The sequence below is a fragment of the Erinaceus europaeus genome, chromosome 5 (assembly GCF_950295315.1).
Source record: "Erinaceus europaeus chromosome 5, mEriEur2.1, whole genome shotgun sequence".
NCBI lineage: Eukaryota > Metazoa > Chordata > Mammalia > Eulipotyphla > Erinaceidae > Erinaceus > Erinaceus europaeus.
This window is the reverse complement of record NC_080166.1, coordinates 35,666,716-35,692,880: the sequence shown is the minus strand read 5'-3', so window position 1 is coordinate 35,692,880 and position 26,165 is coordinate 35,666,716. Positions and strand designations below refer to the sequence as shown.

The following is a 26,165-nucleotide window of genomic DNA, read 5'->3' as shown; positions in this document are numbered from 1 at the left end:
AGCGCTTTATTTATTTAGTGAAGCAGATCTTCGGGGGGCCTATATTTCTCTCCCCCATCTCTCTTTCCCTTCCTCTCTACATTTTTCTCTGTCCTCCACAAGGACTGTAACCATCACAACAAAACTAATAATATTAATAACCACAATAATCAAGCCACAAAGGCAGCAAAAGGGGAAAATGGAACATAGGAGCAGTGGATTCAAGGTGCTGGCACTGAGCTGTGGCAATAACCCCTTGTGGCAATAAATAAATAAATAAATAATACAGGTAATATCCATGAATATGTCCGAGTGTGTGTATGCACTGTGTAAATGTAAAAGCACTTTTGTTTATTTATTTATATTTTATTTATTTCTTACCTAGCCAAGAGAATTTCTTTTCATTGCTAAAACAAATGTCACATTAAGGATAGTAGGTGGTGCCTCACCTGGTTAAGCACTCATGTTACACTGTAGGAGGACCTGGGTTCAAGACCCTGCTCCCCACCTGCAGGGGGAAATCTTTACAAGTGGTGCAGAAGTGCTGCAGGTGTCTCTCTGCTCCTCAAAATCTCTATCCTTCCCTTCCCTCTCGGTTCCTGACTGTCCATTCCAAAAAGTAAATCAATATAATAGAAAGCAAAGAAAAAAAAAAGAAGAAGAAGAAGAAGAAGGGAAAATGAAATATCGCAACATTTCAAGGGGCTGCTCAGGACAATGCTTTCCTTATTAAGATCCTCACAGCATAGCATATCCAGAAACCGCAAAGACACCGTGTTTTTTGTTAACCCAGTTTATTTAATTTATTTTTTCATTTATTTATTGAGGAGTTAATGTTTTACATTCGACAGCAGACTAGGGTTCTGATGCCAGAGGTCTCAAGTACTCCTAGATGCCTAACTGCTTCTACCAAACCAACCAATCAACCCGTGCATCCTTCCATCCATCCATCCATCCATCCAATCAACTATCCATCCACCAATCAACCAAGCTAAGTACAAAAGGAGATATAACGTTGAATGATAAAGACAGTCAAGCCTGCACAGATAGGTTGCCAAGTGGCCAGTTTGGCTGAATAGGGCAGAGGGGCTGATCCAGGGAATGTGGTGGGGGGTGTGGGTGTGGGTGGGGTGAGCAGGTGAGCCTGTGAGCTGGGTCACGTCAGGTGCGCTGAAGGGGGGGAATGCGGGCAGCTGTCACAGGCAAAATGTCAGAAGCAATCAAGCTGGTGAGCAGGGTACCCGGAAGAGAGGAGAGACAAGAGGAGAGGAGAGGAGAGGAGAGGAGAGGAGAGGAGAGGAGAGGAGAGGAGAGGAGAGGAGAGGAGAGGAGAGGAGAGGAGAGGAGAGCAGACAAGAGGAACTGAGAAACCCACCTGGACAGAGGTAGCATACAGGCATCCAGCAAGGCAGGTAGGCATGCAGGCAGCTGTGGCCCGGGCTCCCTGGCTCCTGGGCGCACCTCCTCCTTTGCTCCCTTGGCCGGCAGCTCCTATGTCTGTCGTCGGTCAGCGCTGTCCTCCCGTCCTTCCGTCCCTCTGTGCCAGGGCCCAGGGGTCTGGGCGCTGCCGCCTGACCTAGTGGCAGGGCAGTTGGGCTGCCCAGTGTCAGTGCGCCTGCGCACAGAATCCTGGGGGGGGGGACATCACAGAGGGCTCGAGAGGTTGCTACGTCACGAGGACCCCGCCCATCCAGTTGACCCCTAGGGAGGCTGTGGTGGTGGCGGCGGCCATGACACCCACCCTGAACTTGATCTGAGGGGTGGTGGCCAGCCACCAGAGCCAGAGCCAGAGCCCCAGGCCAAAGCCAGCACAGGTGGGCAGGGCTCCGGGGCCAGGGGCGCGGTGGGGATGTGTCCGGGGGGCGGGGCCGGCATCTAACATCTCCAAGCCCCTGTCCAAGCAAGTGCACTGACACACAGACACACTGACTGACTGACAGCCCCCGCCCCACAGACACCCCCAGGGCCCTGGGAGCCCTGAGCTGCCCGAAGAGCCCCGGGTTTGGTGGGCGGTCACCTGGACACAGGCCTCCAGAGTGGATGCCCCTGTCGACCCCGTTGCCTGCTGACAGCGGCCCTCCCCCCGCTCCCCGTGTCCCTCCCCTTCCTCATCCTCAGAGGGACTCACTCAGGGCCCTTGGCCTAGGCAAGCCAGGGCTGCTGGCTCTGGCTCCTGCAGCTGCTATCCAGTCGGTGGGTTCAGGTATCTAGTCCTGTCAGTCCCTGATTCTTGGGACCTGCCTGCCTCCAGCTCCACCCACTGTCCAGTCCAGCCCCCTCCCCCTCCGCAAGGATGCCCCCTTTTCCCCTTGCCCCCTGTCCCCCAGCTCCCCAACAGTCATCTACTGTGTGCCTCCCTGCACTCCTTTCCTGCCAGCCTGCTGCTGCCCTCCAGCCCTGGGAACCCTGGGCCAGCCCAGCTGCCATCTCACCATGCAGCAGGGGGACCTGCCCTAACCCCTTGCCACCACACCCACACACACAACTCTGCACCTATTCAGGGGCTCCCCTGCCTGCAGCCTGCCCCCCAAACAGTCTCCTTTTGCCCCTCAACCCCCTTCAGACCCCTGCCATGGCCCCACACACACACCTGGGCATGAGCAGCCCACACATGCACCTCTCTCCCCTCCCCCTCCAATCCATTTGCACTAAGAATGGGAAGAATCTTTTTCTCTGGGTGTTCCAGAGGGAGTTGGGTCTGTCCAATGTGCTGGGGAGCCGGAAGAACTGCAAAAAAAAATCTACAATGTAACATTTGGGTCTCAGGCCGCCCAGTCCCAAGTGTGCTGTGTAAGCCTAGGACTGGCGAAAACACCCCACTCTGAACACAAGGTCTGGCTGGGGCAGTGGCTCCTCCTGTGGACTCAGAGATAGGCAGACAGAGTTTTCAGGTTCAAAACCTGTCCTTCCCAGAAGCTGGTCCTTCAGTAAGGGTAAAAAAAAAAATAAAAATATAAACCGTTTTTATTTATTTATTTATTAATATTATTTTTTAAATTAGCGCTGCCTGACTCTCCTGTGTGATGCCTGATTCTCAGTGAAACAAGGGAAAAAATCTTTTTGGGAGGGAGCAGGACCAAGATGCAGGCAGGTGGACTCCCTAGAGGGTGGATGGGTAGGTGCCCCATGCCCAGGCTCCAGAGCCCCAGCTGCTGTTCCAGGCGCTCTCTGATTCCAGAGAGCCCCCTGTCTCTTCTCATGACACTATTTCCAGGACTGATCCTCAGGATAATGAGGATTCAACAAATAGACAGGTCATCTTGCTATAAAACGGAAATCCAGGAAGGATGGGCTTTATGTCAGAGGGTTAAGCGGTGGTGGCTCGAAATGAGGGGACAGGTGGAAGAATCCGGGGAATGGCCCCCAGACACCCACCTGCAGGGGAGTCGCTTTACAGGGAGTGAAGCAGATCTTCAGGGGCTCAATCTTTCTCTCCCCCTTTTGCCTTTCCCTTCCCCTCTCCCTTTCTTTCTGTTCTATGCAAGGACAGTAACAACAACAACAACAATAACAAGAAGAACCACAACAATGATCAAGCAACAAGGGCAGCAAAAGGAGAATAAATGGTCTGCAGGAGCAGTGGATTCCTGGTACAGGCACCGAGCATAGGCAATAACCCTGGAAGCTATCAATACATATATATATATATACTCATAGAAAACATATACAGGTAATATACATGTATACATGCATCGGTGTATCCACTTTGTAAATAAATGTACATGCACTTTTGTTTATCTAGTGAAGCAGACCTGCTGGGGTCTACCTTTCTCTCCCCCCTGTGCATTTCCACTTCTCTCTCCCTTTCTCTCTGTCCTATGCAAGGACAGTAACAGCAACAACAACAATAATAATAACCACAACAAAGATCAGACAACAAGGGCAGCCAAAGGGGAAAAAGTGGTGTGCAGGAGCAGTGGATTCGTGGTGCAGGCCTCTAGCCCTGACAATAACCCTGGAGGCAATAAATGGATAAATACATAAATAAATAAATAAGCAAACAGATAAAGAATACATAAGTAAAAATACAGGTAATATACATGTATACGTTTCTCTGTGTTTCTACTGAGTAAAATGTCAGCGCTTTATTTATTTAGTGAAGCAGATCTTCGGGGGGCCTATATTTCTCTCCCCCATCTCTCTTTCCCCTCCTCTCTACATTTTTCTCTGTCCTCCGCAAGGACTGTAACCATCACAACAACACTAATAATATTAATAACCACAATAATCAAGCCACAAAGGCAGCAAAATGGGAAAATGGAACATAGGAGCAGTGGATTCGTAGTGCTGGCACTGAGCTGTGGCAATAACCCCTTGTGGCAATAAATAAATAAATAAATAAATAATACAGGTAATATCCGTGAATATGTCCGAGTGTGTGTATGCACTGTGTAAATGTAAAAGCACTTTTGTTTATTTATTTATATTTTATTTATTTCTTACCTAGCCAAGAGAATTTCTTTTCATTGCTAAAACAAATGTCACATTAAGGATAGCAGGTGGTGCCTCACCTGGTTAAGCACTCATGTTACAGTGTAGGAGGACCTGGGTTCAAGACCCTGCTCCCCACCTGCAGGGGGAAATCTTTACAAGTGGTGCAGAAGTGCTGCAGGTGTCTCTCTGCTTCTCAAAATCTCTATCCTTCCCTTCCCTCTTGGTTCCTGACTGTCCATTCCAAAAAGTAAATCAATATAATAGAAAGCAAAGAAAAAAAAAGAAGAAGAAGAAGGGAAAATGAAATATTGCAACATTTCAAGGGGCTGCTCAGGACAATGCTTTCCTTATTAAGATCCTCACAGCATAGCATATCCAGAAACCGCAAAGACACCGTGTTTTTTGTTAACCCAGTTTATTTAATTTATTTTTTCATTTATTTATTGAGGAGTTAATGTTTTACATTCGACAGCAGACTAGGGTTCTGATGCCAGAGGTCTCAAGTACTCCTAGATGCCTAACTGCTTCTACCAAACCAACCAATCAACCCGTGCATCCTTCCATCCATCCATCCATCCATCCATCCAATCAACTATCCATCCACCAATCAACCAAGCTAAGTACAAAAGGAGATATAACGTTGAATGATAAAGACAGTCAAGCCTGCACAGATAGGTTGCCAAGTGGCCAGTTTGGCTGAATAGGGCAGAGGGGCTGATCCAGGGAATGTGGCGGGGGGTGTGGGTGTGGGTGGGGTGAGCAGGTGAGCCTGTGAGCTGGGTCACGTCAGGTGCGCTGAAGGGGGGGAGTGCGGGCAGCTGTCACAGGCAAAATGTCAGAAGCAATCAAGCTGGTGAGCAGGGTACCCGGAAGAGAGGAGAGACAAGAGGAGAGGAGAGGAGAGGAGAGGAGAGGAGAGGAGAGGAGAGGAGAGGAGAGGAGAGGAGAGGAGAGGAGAGGAGAGGAGAGCAGACAAGAGGAACTGAGAAACCCACCTGGACAGAGGTAGCATACAGGCATCCAGCAAGGCAGGTAGGCATGCAGGCAGCTGTGGCCCGGGCTCCCTGGCTCCTGGGCGCACCTCCTCCTTTGCTTCCTTGGCTGGCAGCTCCGATGTCTGTCGTCGGTCAGCGCTGTCCTCCCGTCCTTCCGTCCCTCTGTGCCAGGGCCCAGGGGTCTGGGCGCTGCCGCCTGACCTAGTGGCAGGGCAGTTGGGCTGCCCAGTGTCAGTGCGCCTGCTCACAGAATCCTGGGGGGGGGGACATCACAGAGGGCTTGAGAGGTTGCTAGGTCACGAGGACCCCGCCCATCCAGTTGACCCCTAGGGAGGCTGTGGTGGTGGCGGCGGCCATGACACCCACCCTGAACTTGATTTGAGGGGTGGTGGCCAGCCACCAGAGCCAGAGCCAGAGCCCCAGGCCAAAGCCAGCACAGGTGGGCAGGGCTCCGGGGCCAGGGGCGCGGTGGGGGTGTGTCCGGGGGGCGGGGCCGGCATCTAACATCTCCAAGCCCCTGTCCAAGCAAGTGCACTGACACACAGACACACTGACTGACTGACAGCCCCCGCCCCACAGACACCCCCCAGGTCCCTGGGAGCCCTGAGCTGCCCGAGGAGCCCCGGGTTTGGTGGGCGGTCACCTGGACACAGGCCTCCATAGTGGATGCCCCTGTCGACCCCGTTGCCTGCTGACAGCAGCCCTCCCCCCGCTCCCCGTGTCCCTCCCCTTCCTCATCCTCAGAGGGACTCACTCAGGGCCCTTGGCCTAGGCAAGCCAGGGCTGCTGGCTCTGGCTCCTGCAGCTGCTAACCAGTCGGTGGGTGCAGGTTTCTGGTCCTGTCAGTCCCTGATTCTTGGGACCTGCCTGCCTCCAGCTCCACCCACTGTCCAGTCCAGCCCCCTCCCCCTCCGCAAGGATGCCCCCTTTTCCCCTTGCCCCCTGTCCCCCAGCTCCCCAACAGTCATCTACTGTGTGCCTCCCTGCACTCCTTTCCTGCCAGCCTGCTGCTGCCCTCCAGCCCTGGGAACCCTGGGCCAGCCCAGCTGCCATCTCACCATGCAGCAGGGGGACCTGCCCTAACCCCTTGCCACCACACCCACACACACAACTCTGCACCTATTCAGGGGCTCCCCTGCCTGCAGCCTGCCCCCCAAACAGTCTCCTTCTGCCCCTCAACCCCCTTCAGACCCCTGCCATGGCCCCACACACACACCTGGGCATGAGCAGCCCACACATGCACCTCTCTCCCCTCCCCCTCCAATCCATTTGCACTAAGGATGGGAAGAATCTTTTTCTCTGGGTGTCCCAGAGGGAGTTGGGTCTGTCCAATGTGCTGGGGAGCAGGAAGAACTGCAAAAAAAATCTACAATGTAACATTTGGGTCTCAGGCCGCCCAGTCCCAAGTGTGCTGTGTAAGCCTAGGACTGGCGAAAACACCCCACTCTGAACACAAGGTCTGGCTGGGGCAGTGGCTCCTCCTGTGGACTCAGAGATAGGCAGATAGAGTTTTCAGGTTCAAAACCTGTCCTTCCCAGAAGCTGGTCCTTCAGTAAGGGTAAAAAAAAAAAAAACGCTTTTATTTATTTATTATTATTATTTTTTAAATTAGCGCTGCCTGACTCTCCTGTGTGATGCCTGATTCTCAGTGAAACAAGGGAAAAATCTTTTTGGGAGGGAGCAGGACCAAGATGCAGGCAGGTGGACTCCATGGAGGGTGGATGGGTAGGTGCCCCATGCCCAGGCTCCAGAGCCCCAGCTGCTGTTCCAGGCGCTCTCTGATTCCAGAGAGCCCCCTGTCTCTTCTCATGACACTATTTCCAGGACTGATCCTCAGGATAATGAGGATTCAACAGATAGACAGGTCATCTTGCTATAAAACGGAAATCCAGGAAGGATGGGCTTTATGTCAGAGGGTTAAGCGGTGGTGGCTCGAAATGAGGGGACAGGTGGAAGAATCCGGGGAATGGCCCCCAGACACCCACCTGCAGGGGAGTCGCTTTACAGGGAGTGAAGCAGATCTTCAGGGGCTCAATCTTTCTCTCCCCCTTTTGCCTTTCCCTTCCCCTCTCCCTTTCTTTCTGTTCTATGCAAGGACAGTAACAACAACAACAACAATAACAAGAAGAACCACAACAATGATCAAGCAACAAGGGCAGCAAAAGGAGAATAAATGGTCTGCAGGAGCAGTGGATTCCTGGTACAGGCACCGAGCATAGGCAATAACCCTGGAAGCTATCAATATATATATATATATACTCATAGAAAAAATATACAGGTAATATACATGTATATATGCATCGGTGTATCCACTTTGTAAATAAATGTACATGCACTTTTGTTTATCTAGTGAAGCAGACCTGCTGGGGTCGACCTTTCTCTCCCCCCTGTGCATTTCCACTTCTCTCTCCCTTTCTCTCTGTCCTATGCAAGGACAGTAACAGCAACAACAACAATAATAATAACCACAACAAAGATCAGACAACAAGGGCAGCCAAAGGGGAAAAAGTGGTGTGCAGGAGCAGTGGATTCGTGGTGCAGGCCTCTAGCCCTGACAATAACCCTGGAGGCAATAAATGGATAAATACATAAATAAATAAATAAATAAATAAATAAGCAAACAGATAAAGAATACATAAATAAAAAATACAGGTAATATACATGTATACGTTTCTCTGTGTTTCTACTGAGTAAAATGTCAGCGCTTTATTTATTTAGTGAAGCAGATCTTCGGGGGCCTATATTTCTCTCCCCCATCTCTCTTTCCCTTCCTCTCTACATTTTTCTCTGTCCTCCACAAGGACTGTAACCATCACAACAACACTAATAATATTAATAACCACAATAATCAAGCCACAAAGGCAGCAAAAGGGGAAAATGGAACATAGGAGCAGTGGATTCAAGGTGCTGGCACTGAGCTGTGGCAATAACCCCTTGTGGCAATAAATAAATAAATAAATAAATAATACAGGTAATATCCATGAATATGTCCGAGTGTGTGTATTCACTGTGTAAATGTAAAAGCACTTTTGTTTATTTATTTATATTTTATTTATTTCTTACATAGCCAAGAGAATTTCTTTTCATTGCTAAAACAAATGTCACATTAAGGATAGCAGGTGGTGCCTCACCTGGTTAAGCACTCATGTTACACTGTAGGAGGACCTGGGTTCAAAACCCTGCTCCCCACCTGCAGGGGGAAATCTTTACAAGTGGTGCAGAAGTGCTGCAGGTGTCTCTCTGCTCCTCAAAATCTCTATCCTTCCCTTCCCTCTCGGTTCCTGACTGTCCATTCCAAAAAGTAAATCAATATAATAGAAAGCAAAGGAAAAAAAAGAAGAAGAAGAAGAAGAAGAAGGGAAAATGAAATATCGCAACATTTCAAGGGGCTGCTCAGGACAATGCTTTCCTTATTAAGATCCTCACAGCATAGCATATCCAGAAACCGCAAAGACACCTTGTTTTTTGTTAACCCAGTTTATTTAATTTATTTTTTCATTTATTTATTGAGGAGTTAATGTTTTACATTCGACAGCAGACTAGGGTTCTGATGCCAGAGGTCTCAAGTACTCCTAGATGCCTAACTGCTTCTACCAAACCAACCAATCAACCCGTGCATCCTTCCATCCATCTATCCATCCATCCATCCATCCATCCATCCAATCAACTATCCATCCACCAATCAACCAAGCTAAGTACAAAAGGAGATATAACGTTGAATGATAAAGACAGTCAAGCCTGCACAGATAGGTTGCCAAGTGGCCAGTTTGGCTGAATAGGGCAGAGGGGCTGATCCAGTGAATGTGGTGGGGGGTGTGGGTGTGTATGGGGTGCGCAGGTGAGCCTGTGAGCTGGGTCACGTCAGGTGCGCTGAAGGGGGGGAGTGCGGGCAGCTGTCACAGGCAAAATGTCAGTAGCAATCAAGCTGGTGAGCAGGGTACCCGGAAGAGAGGAGAGACAAGAGGAGAGGCGAGGAGAGGAGAGGAGAGGAGAGGAGAGGAGAGGAGAGGAGAGGAGAGGAGAGGAGAGGAGAGGAGAGGAGAGGAGAGGAGAGGAGAGCAGACAAGAGGAACTGAGAAACCCACCTGGACAGAGGTAGCATACAGGCATCCAGCAAGGCAGGTAGGCATGCAGGCAGCTGTGGCCCGGGCTCCCTGGCTCCTGGGCGCACCTCCTCCTTTGCTCCCTTGGCTGGCAGCTCCGATGTCTGTCGTCGGTCAGCGCTGTCCTCCCGTCCTTCCGTCCCTCTGTGCCAGGGCCCAGGGGTCTGGGCGCTGCCGCCTGACCTAGTGGCAGGGCAGTTGGGCTGCCCAGTGTCAGTGCGCCTGCGCACAGAATCCTGGGGGGGGGGGACATCACAGAGGGCTTGAGAGGTTGCTAGGTCACGAGGACCCCGCCCATCCAGTTGACCCCTAGGGAGGCTGTGGTGGTGGCGGCGGCCATGACACCCACCCTGAACTTGATCTGAGGGGTGGTGGCCAGCCACCAGAGCCAGAGCCAGAGCCCCAGGCCAAAGCCAACACAGGTGGGCAGGGCTCCGGGGCCAGGGGCGCGGTGGGGGTGTGTCCGGGGGGCGGGGCCGGCATCTAACATCTCCAAGCCCCTGTCCAAGCAAGTTCACTGACACACAGACACACTGACTGACTGACAGCCCCCGCCCCACAGACACCCCCCAGGGCCCTGGGAGCCCTGAGCTGCCCGAGTAGCCCCGGGTTTGGTGTGCGGTCACCTGGACACAGGCCTCCATAGTGGATGCCCCTGTCGACCCCGTTGCCTGCTGACAGCGGCCCTCCCCCCGCTCCCCGTGTCCCTCCCCTTCCTCATCCTCAGAGGGACTCACTCAGGGCCCTTGGCCTAGGCAAGCCAGGGCTGCTGGCTCTGGCTCCTGCAGCTGCTATCCAGTCTGTGGGTGCAGGTAACTGGTCCTGTCAGTCCCTGATTCTTGGGACCTGCCTGCCTCCAGCTCCACCCACTGTCCAGTCCAGCCCCCTCCCCCTCCGCAAGGATGCCCCCTTTTCCCCTTGCCCCCTGTCCCCCAGCTCCCCAACAGTCATCTACTGTGTGCCTCCCTGCACTCCTTTCCTGCCAGCCTGCTGCTGCCCTCCAGCCCTGGGAACCCTGGGCCAGCCCAGCTGCCATCTCACCATGCAGCAGGGGGACCTGCCCTAACCCCTTGCCACCACACCCACACACACAACTCTGCACCTATTCAGGGGCTCCCCTGCCTGCAGCCTGCCCCCCAAACAGTCTCCTTCTGCCCCTCAACCCCCTTCAGACCCCTGCCATGGCCCCACACACACACCTGGGCATGAGCAGCCCACACATGCACCTCTCTCCCCTCCCCCTCCAATCCATTTGCACTAAGGATGGGAAGAATCTTTTTCTCTGGGTGTCCCAGAGGGAGTTGGGTCTGTCCAATGTGCTGGGGAGCCGGAAGAACTGCAAAAAAAAACTACAGTGTAACATTTGGGTCTCAGGCCGCCCAGTCCCAAGTGTGCTGTGTAAGCCTAGGACTGGCGAAAACACCCCACTCTGAACACAAGGTCTGGCTGGGGCAGTGGCTCCTCCTGTGGACTCAGAGATAGGCAGATAGAGTTTTCAGGTTCAAAACCTGTCCTTCCCAGAAGCTGGTCCTTCAGTAAGGGTAAAAAAAAAAAAAACGCTTTTATTTATTTATTATTATTATTTTTTAAATTAGCGCTGCCTGACTCTCCTGTGTGATGCCTGATTCTCAGTGAAACAAGGGAAAAATCTTTTTGGGAGGGAGCAGGACCAAGATGCAGGCAGGTGGACTCCATGGAGGGTGGATGGGTAGGTGCCCCATGCCCAGGCTCCAGAGCCCCAGCTGCTGTTCCAGGCGCTCTCTGATTCCAGAGAGCCCCCTGTCTCTTCTCATGACACTATTTCCAGGACTGATCCTCAGGATAATGAGGATTCAACAGATAGACAGGTCATCTTGCTATAAAACGGAAATCCAGGAAGGATGGGCTTTATGTCAGAGGGTTAAGCGGTGGTGGCTCGAAATGAGGGGACAGGTGGAAGAATCCGGGGAATGGCCCCCAGACACCCACCTGCAGGGGAGTCGCTTTACAGGGAGTGAAGCAGATCTTCAGGGGCTCAATCTTTCTCTCCCCCTTTTGCCTTTCCTTCCCCTCTCCCTTTCTTTCTGTTCTATGCAAGGACAGTAACAACAACAACAACAATAACAAGAAGAACCACAACAATGATCAAGCAACAAGGGCAGCAAAAGGAGAATAAATGGTCTGCAGGAGCAGTGGATTCCTGGTACAGGCACCGAGCATAGGCAATAACCCTGGAAGCTATCAATATATATATATATACTCATAGAAAAAATATACAGGTAATATACATGTATACATGCATCGGTGTATCCACTTTGTAAATAAATGTACATGCACTTTTGTTTATCTAGTGAAGCAGACCTGCTGGGGTCGACCTTTCTCTCCCCCCTGTGCATTTCCACTTCTCTCTCCCTTTCTCTCTGTCCTATGCAAGGACAGTAACAGCAACAACAACAATAATAATAACCACAACAAAGATCAGACAACAAGGGCAGCCAAAGGGGAAAAAGTGGTGTGCAGGAGCAGTGGATTCGTGGTGCAGGCCTCTAGCCCTGACAATAACCCTGGAGGCAATAAATGGATAAATACATAAATAAATAAATAAATAAATAAGCAAACAGATAAAGAATACATAAATAAAAAATACAGGTAATATACATGTATACGTTTCTCTGTGTTTCTACTGAGTAAAATGTCAGCGCTTTATTTATTTAGTGAAGCAGATCTTCGGGGGCCTATATTTCTCTCCCCCATCTCTCTTTCCCTTCCTCTCTACATTTTTCTCTGTCCTCCACAAGGACTGTAACCATCACAACAACACTAATAATATTAATAACCACAATAATCAAGCCACAAAGGCAGCAAAAGGGGAAAATGGAACATAGGAGCAGTGGATTCAAGGTGCTGGCACTGAGCTGTGGCAATAACCCCTTGTGGCAATAAATAAATAAATAAATAAATAATACAGGTAATATCCATGAATATGTCCGAGTGTGTGTATTCACTGTGTAAATGTAAAAGCACTTTTGTTTATTTATTTATATTTTATTTATTTCTTACCTAGCCAAGAGAATTTCTTTTCATTGCTAAAACAAATGTCACATTAAGGATAGCAGGTGGTGCCTCACCTGGTTAAGCACTCATGTTACACTGTAGGAGGACCTGGGTTCAAGACCCTGCTCCCCACCTGCAGGGGGAAATCTTTACAAGTGGTGCAGAAGTGCTGCAGGTGTCTCTCTGCTCCTCAAAATCTCTATCCTTCCCTTCCCTCTCGGTTCCTGACTGTCCATTCCAAAAAGTAAATCAATATAATAGAAAGCAAAGGAAAAAAAAGAAGAAGAAGAAGAAGAAGAAGGGAAAATGAAATATCGCAACATTTCAAGGGGCTGCTCAGGACAATGCTTTCCTTATTAAGATCCTCACAGCATAGCATATCCAGAAACCGCAAAGACACCGTGTTTTTTGTTAACCCAGTTTATTTAATTTATTTTTTCATTTATTTATTGAGGAGTTAATGTTTTACATTCGACAGCAGACTAGGGTTCTGATGCCAGAGGTCTCAAGTACTCCTAGATGCCTAACTGCTTCTACCAAACCAACCAATCAACCCGTGCATCCTTCCATCCATCTATCCATCCATCCATCCATCCATCCATCCAATCAACTATCCATCCACCAATCAACCAAGCTAAGTACAAAAGGAGATATAACGTTGAATGATAAAGACAGTCAAGCCTGCACAGATAGGTTGCCAAGTGGCCAGTTTGGCTGAATAGGGCAGAGGGGCTGATCCAGTGAATGTGGTGGGGGGTGTGGGTGTGTATGGGGTGAGCAGGTGAGCCTGTGAGCTGGGTCACGTCAGGTGCGCTGAAGGGGGGGAGTGCGGGCAGCTGTCACAGGCAAAATGTCAGTAGCAATCAAGCTGGTGAGCAGGGTACCCGGAAGAGAGGAGAGACAAGAGGAGAGGCGAGGAGAGGAGAGGAGAGGAGAGGAGAGGAGAGGAGAGGAGAGGAGAGGAGAGGAGAGGAGAGGAGAGGAGAGGAGAGGAGAGGAGAGCAGACAAGAGGAACTGAGAAACCCACCTGGACAGAGGTAGCATACAGGCATCCAGCAAGGCAGGTAGGCATGCAGGCAGCTGTGGCCCGGGCTCCCTGGCTCCTGGGCGCACCTCCTCCTTTGCTCCCTTGGCTGGCAGCTCCGATGTCTGTCGTCGGTCAGCGCTGTCCTCCCGTCCTTCCGTCCCTCTGTGCCAGGGCCCAGGGGTCTGGGCGCTGCCGCCTGACCTAGTGGCAGGGCAGTTGGGCTGCCCAGTGTCAGTGCGCCTGCGCACAGAATCCTGGGGGGGGGACATCACAGAGGGCTTGAGAGGTTGCTAGGTCACGAGGACCCCGCCCATCCAGTTGACCCCTAGGGAGGCTGTGGTGGTGGCGGCGGCCATGACACCCACCCTGAACTTGATCTGAGGGGTGGTGGCCAGCCACCAGAGCCAGAGCCAGAGCCCCAGGCCAAAGCCAGCACAGGTGGGCAGGGCTCCGGGGCCAGGGGCGCGGTGCGGGTGTGTCCGGGGGGCGGGGCCGGCATCTAACATCTCCAAGCCCCTGTCCAAGCAAGTGCACTGACACACAGACACACTGACTGACTGACAGCCCCCGCCCCACAGACATCCCCCAGGGCCCTGGGAGCCCTGAGCTGCCCGAGGAGCCCCGGGTTTGGTGGGCGGTCACCTGGACACAGGCCTCCATAGTGGATGCCCCTGTCGACCCCGTTGCCTGCTGACAGCTGCCCTCCCCCTGCTCCCCGTGTCCCTCCCCTTCCTCATCCTCAGAGGGACTCACTCAGGGCCCTTGGCCTAGGCAAGCCAGGGCTGCTGGCTCTGGCTGCTGCAGCTGCTATCCAGTCGGTGGGTGCAGGTATCTGGTCCTGTCAGTCCCTGATTCTTGGGACCTGCCTGCCTCCAGCTCCACCCACTGTCCAGTCCAGCCCCCTCCCCCTCCGCAAGGATGCCCCCTTTTCCCCTTGCCCCCTGTCCCCCAGCTCCCCAACAGTCATCTACTGTGTGCCTCCCTGCACTCCTTTCCTGCCAGCCTGCTGCTGCCCTCCAGCCCTGGGAACCCTGGGCCAGCCCAGCTGCCATCTCACCATGCAGCAGGGGGACCTGCCCTAACCCCTTGCCACCACACCCACACACACAACTCTGCACCTATTCAGGGGCTCCCCTGCCTGCAGCCTGCCCCCCAAACAGTCTCCTTCTGCCCCTCAACCCCCTTCAGACCCCTGCCATGGCCCCACACACACACCTGGGCATGAGCAGCCCACACATGCACCTCTCTCCCCTCCCCCTCCAATCCATTTGCACTAAGGATGGGAAGAATCTTTCTCTCTGGGTGTCCCAGAGGGAGTTGGGTCTGTCCAATGTGCTGGGGAGCCGGAAGAACTGCAAAAAAAAAATCTACAATGTAACATTTGGGTCTCAGGCCGCCCAGTCCCAAGTGTGCTGTGTAAGCCTAGGACTGGCGAAATAGGCAGAGTTTTCAGGTTCAAAACCTGTCCTTCCCAGAAGCTGGTCCTTCAGTAAGGGTAAAAAAAAAAAAACGCTTTTATTTATATATTAATATTATTTTTTAAATTAGCGCTGCCTGACTCTCCTGTGTGATGCCTGATTCTCAGTGAAACAAGGGTAAAAATCTTTTTGGGAGGGAGCAGGACCAAGATGCAGGCAGGTGGACTCCCTGGAGGGTGGATGGGTAGGTGCCCCATGCCCAGGCTCCAGAGCCCCAGCTGCTGTTCCAGGCGCTCTCTGATTCCAGAGAGCCCCCTGTCTCTTCTCATGACACTATTTCCAGGACTGATCCTCAGGATAATGAGGATTCAAAAAATAGACAGGTCATCTTGCTATAAAACGGAAATCCAGGAAGGATGGGCTTTATGTCAGAGGGTTAAGTGGTGGTGGCTCGAAATGAGGAGACAGGTGGAAGAATCCGGGGAATGGCCCCCAGACACCCACCTGCAGGGGAGTCGCTTTACAGGGAGTGAAGCAGATCTTCAGGGGCTCAATCTTTCTCTCCCCCTTTTGCCTTTCCCCTCCCCTCTCCCTTTCTCTCTGTTCTATGCAAGGACAGTAACAACAACAACAACAACAACAAGAAGAACCACAACAATGATCAAGCAACAAGGGCAGCAAAAGGAGAATAAATGGTCTGCAGGAGTAGTGGATTCCTGGAACAGGCACCGAGCATAGGCAATAACCCTGGAAGCTATCAATATATATATATATATATATATATATATATATATATATATATATATACTCATAGAAAAAATATACAGGTAATATACATGTATACATGCATCGGTGTATCCACTTTGTAAATAAATGTACATGCACTTTTGTTTATCTAGTGAAGCAGACCTGCTGGGGTCTACCTTTCTCTCCCCCCTGTGCATTTCCACTTCTCTCTCCCTTTCTCTCTGTCCTATGCAAGGACAGTAACAGCAACAACAACAATAATAATAACCACAACAAAGATCAGACAACAAGGGCAGCCAAAGGGGAAAAAGTGGTGTGCAGGAGCAGTGGATTCGTGGTGCAGGCCTCTAGCCCTGACAATAACCCTGGAGGCAATAAATGGATAAATACATAAATAAATAAATAAATAAGCAAACAGATAAAGAATACATAAATAAAAAATACAGGTAATATACATGTATACGTTTCTCTGTGTTTCTACTGAGTAAAATGTCAGCGCTTTATTTATTTAGTGAAGCAGATCTTCGGGGGCCTATATTTCTCTCCCCCATCTCTCTTTCCCTTCCTCTCTACATTTTTCTCTGTCCTCCGCAAGGACTGTAACCATCACAACAACACTAATAATATTAATAACCACAATAATCAAGCCACAAAGGCAGCAAAAGGGGAAAATGGAACTTAGGAGCAGTGGATTCAAGGTGCTGGCACTGAGCTGTGGCAATAACCCCTTGTGGCAATAAATAAATAAATAAATAAATAATACAGGTAATATCCATGAATATGTCCGAGTGTGTGTATGCACTGTGTAAATGTAAAAGCACTTTTGTTTATTTATTTATATTTTATTTATTTCTTACCTAGCCAAGAGAATTTCTTTTCATTGCTAAAACAAATGTCACATTAAGGATAGCAGGTGGTGCCTCACCTGGTTAAGCACTCATGTTACACTGTAGGAGGACCTGGGTTCAAGACCCTGCTCCCCACCTGCAGGGGGAAATCTTTACAAGTGGTGCAGAAGTGCTGCAGGTGTCTCTCTGCTTCTCAAAATCTCTATCCTTCCCTTCCCTCTCGGTTCCTGACTGTCCATTCCAAAAAGTAAATCAATATAATAGAAAGCAAAGAAAAAAAAAGAAGAAGAAGAAGAAGAAGAAGGGAAAATGAAATATCGCAACATTTCAAGGGGCTGCTCAGGACAATGCTTTCCTTATTAAGATCCTCACAGCATAGCATATCCAGAAACCGCAAAGACACCGTGTTTTTTGTTAACCCAGTTTATTTAATTTATTTTTTCATTTATTTATTGAGGAGTTAATGTTTTACATTCGACAGCAGACTAGGGTTCTGATGCCAGAGGTCTCAAGTACTCCTAGATGCCTAACTGCTTCTACCAAACCAACCAATCAACCCGTGCATCCTTCCATCCATCCATCCATCCATCCATCCATCCATCCATCCATCCAATCAACTATCCATCCACCAATCAACCAAGCTAAGTACAAAAGGAGATATAACGTTGAATGATAAAGACAGTCAAGCCTGCACAGATAGGTTGCCAAGTGGCCAGTTTGGCTGAATAGGGCAGAGGGGCTGATCCAGGGAATGTGGTGGGGGGTGTGGGTGTGTATGGGGTGAGCAGGTGAGCCTGTGAGCTGGGTCACCTCAGGTGCGCTGAAGGGGGGGAGTGCGGGCAGCTGTCACAGGCAAAATGTCAGAAGCAATCAAGCTGGTGAGCAGGGTACCCGGAAGAGAGGAGAGACAAGAGAGGAGAGGAGAGGAGAGGAGAGGAGAGGAGAGGAGAGGAGAGGAGATTAGAGGTAGAGGAGAGGAGAGGAGAGGAGAGGAGAGGAGAGGAGAGGAGAGGAGAGGAGAGGAGAGCAGACAAGAGGAACTGAGAAACCCACCTGGACAGAGGTAGCATACAGACATCCAGCAAGGCAGGTAGGCATGCAGGCAGCTGTGGCCCGGGCTCCCTGGCTCCTGGTCGCACCTCCTCCTTTGCTCCCTTGGCTGGCAGCTCCGATGTCTGTCGTCGGTCAGTGCTGTCCTCCTGTCCTTCCGTCCCTCTGTGCCAGGGCCCAGGGGTCTGGGCCCTGCCGCCTGACCTAGTTGCAGGGCAGTTGGGCTGCCCAGTGTCAGTGCGCCTGCGCACAGAATCCTGGGGGGGGACATCACAGAGGGCTTGAGAGGTTGCTAGGTCACGAGGACCCCGCCCATCCAGTTGACCCCTAGGGAGGCTGTGGTGGTGGCGGCGGCCATGACACCCACCCTGAACTTGATCTGAGGGGTGGTGGCCAGCCACCAGAGCCAGAGCCAGAGCCCCAGGCCAAAGCCCGCAGAGGTGGGCAGGGCTCCGGGGCCAGGGGCGCGGTGGGGGTGTGTCCGGGGGGCGGGGCCGGCATCTAACATCTCCAAGCCCCTGTCCAAGCAAGTGCACTGACACACAGACACACTGACTGACTGACAGCCCCCGCCCCACAGACACCCCCCAGGGCCCTGGGAGCCCTGAGCTGCCCGAGGAGCCCCGGGTTTTGTGGGCGGTCACCTGGACACAGGCCTCCATAGTGGATGCCCCTGTCGACCCAGTTGCCTGCTGACAGCGGCCCTCCCCCCGCGTCCCTCCCCTTCTTCTTTCTCAGAGGGACCTACTCAGGGCCCTTTGCCTAGGCAAGCCAGGGCTCCTGGCTCTGGCTCCTGCAGCTGCTATCCAGTGGGTGGGTGCAGGTATCTGGTCCTGTCAGTCCCTGATTCTTGGGACCTGCCTGCCTCCAGCTCCACCCACTCTCCAGTCCAGCAAAGAAGCAATTATAGAAACCAGAACTCCCACCTTCTGCTCCCCATAAAGAATTTTGGTCCATACTCCAAGAGGGATAAAGAATAGGGAGGCTTCCAATGGAGGAGATGTGACAGGAAATTCTGGTGGTGGGAGTTGTGTGAACTGTACCCCTCTTATCCCAAAATCTTGTTGATAAGTATTAAGTCACTAATACAAATTTAAAAAGAGAGAGAGAAGCTGGAAAACAAGTAAACACAAAGCAGAACTTGGGCTGGAGTTGGTGTACTGCACCAAAGTAAAAGACTCTGGGGTGTGGAGGGGAGTGTTCAGTTCCTGCAACATGATGGCAGAGGAGGACCTGGTTGGGGTTAGAGTGTGATGTGGACAGCTGAGAAATGCGACACATGGACCAACTGCTATATTTTACTGTCAAGTGTACACCATGCATCTCCCCCAATAAAGAAAAATATAAAAAAGAATAAGGAAGCTTCCAGTGGAGGGGATGGGACACAGTATTCTGGTGGTGGGAACTGTGCAATTGTACCCGTTACCTTACAATCTTGCTAATCATTATTAAATCACTACTAAAGACTAATAAGAGAACATGAGAGATTTGTCCAATAGGAGGAACACTGTAACGAGGGAGTGAGAAGGCAGAACTTGCTGGTGCATGAAGGAAACCATGAGTCCCCCCAAGATTTGTTCACCGTTGAGAACCCTCTTTGTGGTAATGGTAGGGCCAGTCAGGCGTGGTGGTGAGGTCTCCTACCTGATCTCTGTACTCACTCAGGCCGCTTGTACCATCCCTCGAGCCACAGGGCCTGGTGGAGGGCACACTTCTCGGCTTCCTCTTCCTCTTTTAATTGCCACCTGGGCTGTTGCCAGGGTCAGTGCCTGCACAACTGCACTGCTCCCTGTGGATGATTCCCTCCCTCCCTCCCTTCCCTCCTTCTTTTCCATTTATTTATTTATTTTGATAGGGACAAAGAAATTGGGAGGAAGAGAGAGAGTTAGAGAGGGAAGAAGAAAGACACCTGCAGCCCTGCTTCCTCACTTGAGAAACTTCCCTACCCCTGCAGGTGGGGACCAGAGGTTTGAACTGGCATCCTTGAACCTGGTAAGGTATGTGCTCTATAGGATGCACCAGAGGTAGGAAGAGAGACCCCTGCAGCACTGTCTCACTGTTAATGAACTTGCCCCCTTCTTCTGCAGGGGGCTGGTGGCTCAAACCGGAGTCCTTACACCTAGAGACATATACTGAATCCGGTGTGCTGCCACGCAACACCAGGGCTCAGGGGTCTCACTGATTGCTGTCTGCAGTGCCTCGTCCCCCTTTCCCCAAGTGGTGAGTGACATGACAGGCCATCACGGGGTGTCTGCTGTTCCCCGAGTACTCAAGAGCTCTGTTCCCCAAGTACTCAAGAGCTCTGGGCACTGGATAAGCTGCAGATGTTTCACGTCCTTCGTGAACCTTCCGTCTCTGTTCATGCTGCCTCCAGAGCACCGAGCCTCAAAACTGTGCTGACATCTCAGGTGGCTTCAGGTCGTTGAAACAGCTGGTTATGGAGGCTTGTGGGGAAGACTTATTTAAATCCCTGTCTGTTAAAATTCTTGCTATAGGAAGGAAGGAAGTCCGTCTTTTTCTACACTAACAGAGGCCACAGAGAATCCAAGGGGCTTAGAGGAATCGATGGCTCACTCGGATAGGATGCCTGCTTTGCCACTGGCACGACCCAGGTTCACGCCTGGCCCCCAACCCCCTGAAGGAAGCTTCGGTGCTGTGGCCTGTTTTTTTCTTCTTTTTCTAAAACCCTTTATTTTATTCATTTACTACTGGATAGACTATGCCTTTTAAAAATATATTTTATTTCTTAATATTGGGTAGAGAAAGAGAAAAATTGAGAGGGGAGGAGATAGAGAGGGAGACAGACAGACACCTGCAGACCTGCTTGGCCATACTTGTGAAGCTTTCTCCCTGTTGGTGGGAACCTGGGGCTTGAACCCGGGTCCTTGTGCACTGTAATGTGTGAACTCAAACAGATGCATCACTGCCTCGCACCTGTCTTTCTATCTGAAAAAGTTGGCCGGAACCACAAAACCCCTAGGGGAGACAAAAAAAAAGGTCATCAGGCAGTGGTGCTGACATGTTACCATGCGCAAGGACCCGGGTTCAAGCCTGCAAGGGGAAAGCTTCACAAGCAGTGTCGCAGAGCTGCAGATGTCTATCTCCACCTTCTCCTCTTGATTTCTTTGTCCAATAAAAAAATGGATAAAGGTAGGGAGTCGGGCGGCAGCGCAGCGGGTTAAGCGCAGGTGGCGCCAAGCGCGAGGAGCGACTGAAGGATCCCGGTTCGAGCCCCCGGCTCCCCACCTGCAGGGGAGTCGCTTCACAGGCGGTGAAGCAGGTCTGCAGGTGTCTGTCTTTCTCTCCCCCTCTGTCTTCCCCTCCTCTCTCCATTTCTCTCTGTCCTATCCAACAACAACGACAACAATAAAAAACAACAAGGGCAACAAAAATAAATGGATAAAGGCTTTAGAAAAAGAAAACCTTCAAAGGAAAACATGTTTAAGAAGCACTTCCTTATAGAGTGTCCAAGCTCAATTCCAAACTCCTGAACAGCTGTTTTCTGCCCTGCCCATGCTTGGGAGCCCAGGTCCTGAGCAGCTGCACACACCCACAGGCTGCCGGATGGGCAGTAAACCTGTCCACAATCCAGCGACTTATCGGACCCAAACAGTTCCTCTCAAATCTTAGGTCACTGTTTTCTCCACAAAGTGCTAGGAAATCCACAAGTGTGCCTGTCCCTTTTCTGGGTTTGGAAGAGGTGGCCACTAAATGGCTTTTAAGACTTACGTGGGGGAGTCGGGTGGTAGCTCAGTGGGGTAAGTGCATGTGGCGTAAAGCACAAGGACCGGTTAGGATCCTGGTTCGAGCCCCCAGCTCCCCACCTGCAGGGGAGTCGCCTCACAGGTGGCGAAGCAGGTCTACAGGTGTCTGTCTCTCTTCCTCTCTATCTCCCCCTTCTCTCTCAATTTCTCTGTCTCTATCCAATAACAAATAAATTTTAAAAAATTAAAAAAAAAAACACATGCTGGGAGTCGGCCAGTAGCACAGCGGGTCAAGTGCAGGTGGCACAAAGTGCAAGGACTGGCTTAAGGATCCTGGTTCGTCTTTCTCGCCCCGTCTGTCTTCCCCATCTCTCTCCATTTCTCTCTGTTCAATCTAAGGACAACATCAATAACAACAACAATAACTACAACAATAAAAAACAAGGACAATAAAAGGGAAGATAAATAAATATTTTAAAAATGTGCTGGCAGTATTGCTCAGTGGGTGGCATCTGCCCTGTGGCCTCTGCTGGGCCCCTCAGGGCCTACTTCACCTTGTCCTCTCATTTTCTCCTTCCTTTTTTCTCTCACCAGAGCACTGCTCAACTCCAGCTCACGGTGGCATTGGCTGATCCCAGCTTTGTGGGGAGCAGGGGGCTCGAACCGAGATCCTTGTGCCAGTCCTTGTGCTTTTCACTATGTGCACTGAACCCAGTGTGATACTGCCCAGCCCCCCTCTGCTTTGTATCTCACTGCTTGTCAGCCACCAAGTTGCAGATGCCACCGTAACACCATCCTGACTTCCCTGGGCAGATGGGCTCACCAATGTGTCCTGGAACCTCCCCTCCCCAGAGGCCTGCCCCACTAGGGAAAGAGAAAGAGGCTGGGGGTGTGGATCCATCTGCCAATGTCCATGTCCAGCAGAGAAGCAATTCCAGAAGCCAAGAACTCCCACCTTCTGCACCCCATAAAGAATTTTGGTCCATACTCCCAGAGGGATAAAGAATAGAGAAGCTTCTAGTGGAGGGAGGAGGGGGGCATATGGAATTCTGGTGGTGGGGATTGTACCCCTCTTATCCCGTAATCTTGTTAGTGATTACGAAATTACTAAATATAAAGCCCTTGAAACTTTCCCTTAAAAAAAAAAACACAAAAACAAAAAACAAGAGTCAAACACTTTATGCACGTTTGTGGCTTTCTCAGTTTTTCCTTGTTCACCACAACTGTCTCCTGATAAGGCCTCCGTAGTGAGTCATGAACAAACTCTGGCTCCTGATGACTTTCTCTACTGTTCTTACACATAAGGTGACTTGATAAACAATTTTGGTCATTGGCTTGTGCCATGTAATTGAGATGATGGTCTTTAAACAACTGCTGAAGCATTTTGAAAGCTCCGTGGAAAGTGTCCTTATGTTGTTCGACCATCCCCTGCACTGGGCCACAAAGGATTACACAGTGTAGAATAAAAGCACAGTTGCTAACCAAACCAAGGTGAATGTACCTGTTGGATCTAAGGATAAGAGGCGTACAGAATTTCACCAGCGCAGTGTTAGAGATTCCGAACTGTGAAGGTTCCTGAAGGGTCACAAAGGGACCAACACCAGTGATCCTTTGGATAAAAGAAAGCTCTTCTGATGACAGACACTCTACCACAGATATACCATTCAGTCCCGCATAGTAAACAACCATGTCTGACTGCTTCACCCTGGACAGGAGCAGGTGACTCCGTAAGTGACTCATGATTGCTCTCGTTTTCTCCATAATCCAAAACTGCGATGTCTGAAACTGGATTTCCGAAGTCACGATGAGCTCTGATTCAGAAGATGAGAAAAGAGGACAGATGGCTTCTTGACCACCACCAGCCTCATGTCCCCCTCCACTGGGCAGTACACCAAAAAGTCTCTGTGGAGCACAAGCCCAGCTACAACCTTGGACTCTGTAACGGGAAGGCCGGTGCACCGATGCTCAACTCTAAGAAGCAGTCATCCACTAACTCGAAGACTTCTTCAAATCCACGTTCGTGAGCCATACACTTGAAAAGGTAGTCACTTATCAGCTGTGAGATAAAGCCGTGATGATTTCTTCCCACTCTCCCTCGTAAATACGCTTCAAAGAGCGCCTCCAAAGAGCTTCTGCATAAGGTCCTCTTTTTAGGGGAAGAAAACACGGATAAAAAGTGTTTCTTTAAGTGCTGGTCCACGACGCAGTCTAGTACTTGTGTCTGAAAGGAGAGGCAAGCTCGGGCGATGAGTTTCCACTGGCAACACTTTTTCCAGGGTTTCCCGTGGGCCTGGCCCAGTGAGTCCTTTACTTTGTCTGTGGCCGCGTGCAGCTCTCTGAGCAGGTGGCAGAGGTAGATAATATACATCTTAGCACCATTGACGGCTCCAATGATGACTGGAAACACATGACACCATCATCCTGGGAGACAAAAGGGAAAGACAGGAAGTTGGGCTGCAGCGCATAGGGTTAAGTGCCAGCGGCGCAAAGAGCAACGACTCACATGAGAATCCAGGTTCAGTCCGGCTAACCACCTGCAGGGGAGTCGCTTCATAGGAGGTGGAGCAGATCTGCAGGTGTCTATCATTCTCTCTCCCCTCTCCATTTCTCTCTGTCCTGTAAAACAACAACGACATCAATAACACCACCAATAATAACTACAACAATAAAGCCACGAGGGCAACAAAAGTGAATAAGTAATATTTTTTTTAAAAAAGGAAATATAGGTATTAACTGTTTCCTGAAGGTTAACAAAAAAGGGAAAGACAGAAACAGTAAGGGAATGAATGAACGAGAAGGAAGGCAACTCGGCAATCTCAATGGGCCGGCGTCCTAGCAGCCCACGGAAGCCACACTTCCACAGCCAGAGGCGTCCCATGAGATCGACGCCCCGCCGGCCCTTCAGTCTCTCTGCTTCTCTGTAGACAGAGACTGAGAGTTAGAGGCAGAAGGAGACCGCAGCCCTGAGGCCCTGCACCGCTAGTCTGCGGGCACTGCCCCCGCGACTTCACCCAGGCCAGATGACCTGCTGGCTTCTATCGCTTCCTGGGGTGCGGGGCTCCTGCTGACACGGGGGCTGCACTTGCTCCGCAAACCACCCTCTCCCCAGCCTACTGCAGTGCAGCTACAGGGACAGGATGCAGGCCGTGGGAATGCGGGGTCCCAGATGAGGACGTGGGGTCCCGGCTGTGAGGACGCGGGGTCCTGGATGTGGGGATGGGAGGTCCCGGATGAGGACGTGGGGTCCCGGATGTGAGGACATGGGGTCCTGGGTGTGAGGATGCGGGCCCGGATGTGGGGACACGGGGGGGGGGTCCATCTTGGGGACTCCGTACCTGGCAGTGGGGTGCTCCAGGTGCAGCGCCCCCAGCACGCGGCCGCCGTCCCGGCTGAGCATGACTTCGCCCGTGGGCTTCGTACACAGCACCTGACGCCCGTCCGGCCCAAAGCAGCTGCTCACGATGGTTTCCAGCACCTCCACCACCCGCAGCGCCTCCTTCACCGACACCAAGACAGACAGCCATAGCCTCACTCGGTCCCGCATCTCCCAGTCACTGCAAGCTGTAAGGGGTGTGGCGAGCGCCGCAGGAAGCAGAAGGGGCGGGGACAGCACTGGAAGTGTCACAGCCCCGCTTCTTAATTGGGTGAAGTGGCCGCTCTTCCTGCGTGCTCGGTGGGAAAGCTCCCCGGATTCGCAGCGCCCGGCTCAGAAAGTGCCGCCACTCCTCTGAGCGGAAGTCGCCCTCCCTCTGGGGTCCCTGGGAAACTTGGTTGTGGTCGGCTGTCAAACACGACTCTGCCAGGAAGCCCAACCTGAATGGCTCCCCGCAAAGGCATCTTTGGGGTGTAAGATGCGCGGGGAGGCCGAGCCCCAGGCGCCGCGCCCCTCTAGCAGGAGGCGAAAGATGGGAAGCGTTAGCCCCCATGCTAGTAGGTGATTTGCTTTAGAGACAGTTTAAGGGCCGGGCAGTGGAGCACCTGGTTGAGCGCACATTACAGTGCACAAGGTTCTGGGTTCGAGCTCCCAGTCCCCACCTGCAGGGGGAAAGCTTTGCCAGTAGTGAGGCAGGGCTGCAGGGGTCTCTGTCTCTCCCTACCCGCTCAATTTCTGGCTATCTCCACCCAATAAAGAGAATAAAAAACAGAAAAAGAGAGAGAGATGCAGTTTAATACTGCTGGATATCACCAAATGCCAAGAAGCAACAAAACGTGCAGTTAGCTAGAACGATCGCCCTGCTCCATGTCTCCCATGCTCCATTTGGTCTCACGAAATGCTGAGCTCGGGACTGTGACATGGAGCAACCTTTTCTTCTTTTTTTTTTTTTTCTTTGGCTTCCAGGGTTATTGCTGGGGCTCGGTGCCTACATTACGAATCCACTGCTCCCGGAGGCCATGTTTCCCCATTTTGTTACCCTTGTTATTCTTGCCACTGCTGTTGTTGGATAGACAGAGAGAAGTTGAGAGGAGAAGACAGAGAGGGGGAGAGAAGGAAAGACACCTGCAGACCTGCTTCACCACCTGTGAAGCGACGCCCCTGCAGGTGGGGAGCCGGGGGCTCAAACTGGGATCCTTATGCCGGTCCTTGCGCTTTGCACCTCGTGCGTTTAACCCGCTGCGCTACCGCCCGGCCCTCTAAGGGCAAACTTTCTGGTCTCCACCTTTCTCATCTTAAGGAGCCAATAGATATATTAAAGAAAAAAATCTTATTTTGGATTATTCCAGAGCACTGCTCTCAGCTCAGGCAATGGTGGTGTTGGGGATTGAACCTGGGACTTGGATGACTCAGGAATGAGAGTCTTTTGCAGATCCACTATGCTCTCTCTTCC

The 26,165-nt window shown here is 51.3% G+C and overlaps 1 protein-coding gene across 1 annotated transcript in view; it reads right to left on the bottom strand.

The window, feature by feature from the left end:
* The window catches only part of LOC107523617 (Bardet-Biedl syndrome 10 protein-like), a 586,797-nt gene extending 561,914 nt beyond the window's left edge, over positions 1–24,883 (bottom strand). Inside the window, exon 1 of the mRNA XM_060191862.1 lies at positions 24,675–24,883. Within this exon, the coding sequence (XP_060047845.1) occupies positions 24,675–24,883 (209 nt within the window). The remainder of the gene's footprint in view (positions 1–24,674) is intronic.
* Positions 24,884–26,165: the final 1,282 nt, after the last annotated feature.